This window comes from Cryptomeria japonica, chromosome 3, assembly GCF_030272615.1.
Source record: "Cryptomeria japonica chromosome 3, Sugi_1.0, whole genome shotgun sequence".
NCBI classification, from domain to species: Eukaryota; Viridiplantae; Streptophyta; class Pinopsida; order Cupressales; family Cupressaceae; genus Cryptomeria; species Cryptomeria japonica.
The window spans coordinates 705646229-705652228 of NC_081407.1; the positions used below are offsets into that span (position 1 = coordinate 705646229).

A 6000-nucleotide genomic window follows, 5' to 3' on the forward strand; every position below is an offset into this window, starting at 1 on the left:
TGATATTAAAATATTTGTTTGAATAAACAAAATATCCTTGATCTATTAAGGGAAATGATATTTGAATTTTGCATAATCCATGGGATTATGTATTGTTTTTAGCAAAACATTTGTAAGGTTTTTATAAAAGTTTTGTCAAAAAAATTCTACTCAATCTTATGTTGAAAGATCAATTCATTTTCATTTGAGAGAATAAGATATTGAGACATTTTGTTTGAAGATTATTAACTAGTTAGGACTTATGAAACTACAAACAAAGAACATGTAATGTGACTTCGACATGATTTTGTTAAATTTTCTTTTGCTAGTGAAGATCTATGTTACCATATATGAGAATGAGAAAATGCAATATCATTATAATAAATAGGGTTTGATGAGGTTAGGTGTAAGAAGTTCATTCTAAATACACATAAATATATTACTATATATACACCTTGATTTTATAAATTTCTTATTATTTTCCAAGTTTTTCCCATTATCATACTCAATATAACTATATACTATTACTAAAATTAGTTATAATTTAAGTTTGGGAAACATTTTCTTATAGTTTCTTTATATATGTATGATGACAACTATAGACATGTTGGCTAGTAGTTAAAGCCTCTTTCTAACTATTCTTTCACTATCACAATATCATCCATCCTAATCTACATCAAAATTTAGATATATTTTAGAATCTTATATTTAATTTTAATAAGAATTAGAAACAAGTGAAAATAAATAATAATATCTACTATTGTGGAAGATATTTAGTTATTGATGACATACTCTAGTCAAATTAAATTACCTCTAAAGAAGGAAAATGAGTTAAAAAAATGGAAACTAAACAAGTTAATTTAAAGTAAATTTCAATTTATAATTGACAAAAAATAATTTTTTTAGATCATATTATTCTTCAAATAGTTATATAGTAGAAATGGTACATTGAAAAGAAAGGGCTAAGTGTGAGTTTGATCCTAGGAAAGAATATTATCTATATGGTATTATGATTTTGAGTTGAGTTAGAAGTAAACTAAAATTTGTTCATAAAAAATTATGATAAAATAAATGTTTATTTATAAGAATGGTTTGGACATATTATTTATATGGTATTATGATTTTGAATTAAAATTTGAAAAATTATCAAAACTAAATATATATCTTATGAATAGAAATGCTGCACAAAAATTGAATTTGTGAAATAGATTTTCAGTAACATTTCCTAAAGTCAAAGTTAAGATATGGCATAATAATGCTGTTGATGTAGTAATGGAATTGATCTACCGGTACGTAGTTTGTAACTTCAATTCAATATTAGAATATGGCATAATAATGTTATTGAAGTAATAGTAATGGAGTTGATCTACTTGGTAGATAGTCTCCTCAGAACCACATATGTTATTTGGTGAAACACAAAACTTTGTAACACTTCTTGGGATTTTCCCTCTGCTTATACTATCGATTCGTAGTAGTTTCGGATGCTTGAGTACATCCATTTGCTTTCTTTCCTCCACTTCGAAGACTCATAATTTATAAATTTGGAGGGCAACATTCAGCTCTGATGTAATTTTCTGAGAGCACGGGAAGTTGCATTGAAAAATACCAGCACTACAATTTCAGAATTTTTGACCTTTCATAAAGCGTTTTCTAAATGTTACTTTTTAAGATGTACCTTAGATTCATGTTAAAATCCTTAAACTTTCACACGAATGGGATTGGCGAAGGTTAAATTCGAGGTATGCCTATGCTTTACACAAAAACTAACGAAAGCTTGGATGTCATCGAAATAACCTCTCTCAATCAACCAAACAAAGAGATGAGATAATTTAAATAACTGTAAACTTGGGAACAAGAATGATGGGAAATATTGTAGGTTGAAGTTAATTATTTTTCATATGGCATTTTAGGGGTCAGTTTTAAATCAGACACATTAAACAACATATTAAGTCTAGAGAATGTTAGTCAATTTTGAGTGTTTAACAGGGAATGGTTTAAACCCCACACATTAAGCTTACATTTCTATGCTTAATATGTTGCTTAATGTGTGTGATCACACTAAAAATAGATTTCTAAACTTAAAAATGTTAAATAATCAAAATTGACTAACATTTTCTAGACTTAATATGTTGCAGAGTGTGTGTGATCTAAGAGTGACCCATTTTAAAAACCCCGACTTGGGTTGAGTGTTGACACTACTCTAAAACCATGAATAACTATGGCCATATCATAACATAATTAAACCTAAAAGTTTTGGTGATATCGGTAACAATGGCTCGTCCCTCTATACTCATCCTCCTTTGGTAAAATTATCAATGCTCAGTACAGTTGAAGGAATGAAATGTACAATAGGACAACTACTATCAGTTCATATTTTTCTATTTGTTCATTGATAAAGTACTGGAATATGTAATTATAAACGTGGGGGAAAAAGCTTCAAGTAAAATCGGATGTATTTCCCCAGTAATTTAACATAAAATGGTGTTTTCCTGTATTTAATGTTTAAAATTGTTAGCCTATTACTTGCTACTGTTTTTCTTCAAAGCCGTCATCTGTGGACATATAATGGATATATTCTTCAATTTAAAAAACTCATTCTTAAATGTACTGACCAGGAAACCTTCTGCCCTAACCTGTTAGTTAATATTCTACATAGCTCAACAGTTTACAGACCTGACCTAGAACAGTATAGCTTGGAATATCAACTCCTACAGTTAATGAGTAGCCTTCCATCAATTTTGTTTATAAGTTACGTAGCCTAAATTCAATTATTTATTACCATAAGACTATCAAGGCGATAACATACGAAATGGCATCGGTTTAATTAGGCCGCGATAACTATGTTTTGGAGCGATTATGGAACCATCGTATAAGAAACAAATTTGCAGTTTCCGTTCAGAATTTTCTTAGAAAAAGAGAAATTTCGCAAATGGTAATTTATCATAAAGTTGAGGAAACAGTAACGAAACTCTCAGATGTAGCAGATACAATGAACTAACCGACAGGTGTATGAGAAAGATTTCCAACATACCTCAACTCCTTTCGAAATACTGGGTATTATACCAAGATGTGGACGTTTCCTTTTCGTGTCCAACGATCCAGCTGCTCCAGCTCCTCCATTTCCGGATTTTCCGTGCTGAATAAGTGAACTACCCCGACTTGCCCTCTTTCGCTTGCACTTGAAACTTGGCAAGTCATCACAAATAGCACTTGCTAAACCTCTTTGTACCGTCCCAATAGTTTTCTTTAGCTTGCAATTAGGTGTGGGTGAACCCACTGATTCTCTCGTCCCCAAGTTTTGTAGGTCATCAAAATGAGTATGATTTGGTGGAGCAACAGCACAGATATCAGCAATTGACCGCTTCTTCTGTTTCCTTGACTTGTGATTTTGCATTCTATCGTGTCTCTTCTCTGCCTTAGATGCTTGGGCAAGGCAATCATCAATATGAGCGTTCACAGCTGTTATTGTGGCTGAACTGAATGTCTTGCAAACGGGGCAGATAATTTTGATTGCTGAAACTTCATCATTGCTAATGTTAGAAAGACTTTGCGTAACGGACTCAGTTTTAATTGCTTGAGAATTTAGATTTTCAATATTGCTTCTCTCAGATTGCTTCGATAGGGATCCTCCTGGTACCTGGTCGTGCGCTACTTCTTTGGCCTTTTCTGTTTCTTCACGGATACCTACATCCATAAATATCTGGCAATCGCTTTCCGTCAAATCAAATCTGAAACTCCGACCCTGCCTTTCTTTTGGGGAATCTTTACATATAGCAGTATCCGGTTTCCCGTCCTGGTTTTCGACTGCCGTATCGTTGGTGACAGCCTCTTCTTTTTTGTGCTCTCGTGCCGGCTTCCCATCTCCGGCAGACTGCGTAGTACAATCTAGGGTTCCAATATTCGAAGACTCTGCTCTGAAAAATGGCCGTCCAAATCTGGCATCTTTAGGTTCCTTTTTCTGTTTATCATCTTCTCCTTCAGCACCGCTCTCGTCCTGTCCGGAGATTTGAACTGTGCTCAGTTTTCGTATTTGCTCTTCCAGATCCTTAGAAATGTTGAGAGCCGCTTCTGAACAAGGACTTAAACAGACGGTCATTTGCCTGTCTTTTGTTCCATCGACCGTGCTGAAACAACTTTCTGGCGGATCACCATGAAGCTGCGATTTCTGAAACGAGGTCTCAAGGTTCCTTTGTTCCTCAGCACAATTTTGACAGGCGCAGGCTTTGTTATAAGGCCTGTTAAGAGGCGGAAGCAGATGCTCTACACCTCCGTTTAATCCATCTTCCAGCAAACCCTCCGAAAAAGGCCAACACTTCCTTATGTTCACGCTCCTCACTTTCATCACATATTCACTGCAAAATATATGACCTTATATGCTCACCATCTGCATATTCAAATTGAAATGAAACAAAATTACAGCTGTAAGCCAAAGCGATAAACTTACCGAATGGAGAAACCTTGACATTCAACGCCTTTATCATGAACAAACCCGGATCTAGCGGTGAGTAGATCACTGAGATTTCTGAATGCATGTGAAGACTGGCGAGTTTTCTGACTCAGAATGGAAATTTCGGAAGCATTTTCTCTCGCCCATGCGTTTGAGCTGGTCAAAGTTTCCATTATTACACCGTCAGCAGATTCCTCCCTCAACAGTAATTTTAAGTCCCCACACTTTTCTTCCCTAAATTGTCCGGGTCCGTGTGTAAATGGAAACCGAGACTCCAGTTTCATAGGGTCTTAAGACTATTTTTATTGAAAAAGGCCGTAGCAGTCATGCTTTGCAGCCGTTCCACTGTCAAACCAGTCAAAATACTAATTAAAATCCATAAGGAAAACAACTTACAATCTTGAATAATTACAGGACGATGCTTTAAACTGAAATGACACAACGCTACAATTCATCACGTTACAAAGTGTAATATCCAAGCCAAAAGCCCTCAGCAAAGAATATGCCCAAAAAAGAGGCGGAAGAAAATTGGTGGCCTAAAACAAAATAAATCTTCGATCACTCAGGAACCCATCATAAGTAACTACTTTCTCGACAGCACACCAATGGAAACATCGTACGCCGTAAAGATCAGAAGTTACAGATTTCTTATATTCAAATCGGCTAATATAACAGAATAAACGCGGTCATAAAAGAACCTGTCGATAACGATATTTCCGCTACAGGTAAAAGCTGTTGAGCTGTTCTCAACAGAAACCCTTTTTGGCGAAAGAAAACTCCGCAGCCATTAAAATAGAAGGCATTTGCAAAGAAACAAACTGAAAAATTTAACAGAAGTCAGCTGAGACGAAAGGAAAGAAAATTTCAACAAACTCACCTGAGCAAGAAGCTAAACATCCAACCAACCAACGGATCAGAATCTCAGAAAACGCATAGCAGAGAGAACGAGAGAGCGCGCCAATTCTTCCGTCTGTATTTTCATGGCCTGGACTAACGGAAAGCTCATATAATGAAAAAAACGTTGGAGGATTTATTGGCGGATGAAAAGAGAGCGGATTGGGGATGTAGCCCTTACGCAACCCCATCATGTATGAATGTGTATGTCAGTCCACTTTTTTCTCTCGTATCCATCGGAACATGTCATCCATACGATAGGCATGGTATGGACATTGATGTGGGCCCCGCTGCTCCTGCTTTCTCCGCGAATGCCATGTTTACTGCGTAGGCCCGAACGGGTCGGGTAAAATACGGTTGAGACTCAAAAAGCTTTTTAGGGTTTATTCAAAGCTGGAGAGCATTCAACTGCAGGATGGGTCCCACACATTATGCCTTTCAACGCTTTCCTAATCAACAGCGTTAAATCAAATCAACGGACCTTACCCTTCTGCTAGTCTATTTTTCTCGATAGACAATTCTGTCATGAATTTTCTTCCTAGGTTTAATTTTTTATTATTATGAGTAAGTGTGAATATTATTAATTATATAGGAATAATATTATACATATACATTAAAAGTGGATATAAAATTAAATTACAATCTTAGAGTTTATATAAACGAGAAGGAGGAAGGTTCTA

At 35.3% G+C, this 6000-nt stretch overlaps 1 protein-coding gene across 2 annotated transcripts in view; it reads right to left on the reverse strand.

Annotated features, from left to right (window-relative positions):
- Window positions 1-5461, reverse strand: part of LOC131066528 (uncharacterized) — a 60265-nt gene extending 54804 nt beyond the window's left edge. Inside the window, exons 1-3 of one of the 2 annotated variants that reach the window (XM_058001305.2) lie at window positions 5304-5461; window positions 4424-4771; window positions 3011-4331 (exon numbers count right to left, since the gene is read on the reverse strand). In XM_058001305.2, coding sequence (XP_057857288.2) covers window positions 3011-4331; window positions 4424-4710 — 1608 coding nt within the window. In that variant the 5' untranslated portion in view covers window positions 4711-4771; window positions 5304-5461. Of the gene's footprint in view, window positions 1-3010; window positions 4332-4423; window positions 4772-5124; window positions 5204-5303 lie in introns of those variants that run through there. The other variant, XM_058001306.2, reaches the window with a different exon arrangement.
- Window positions 5462-6000: the final 539 nt, after the last annotated feature.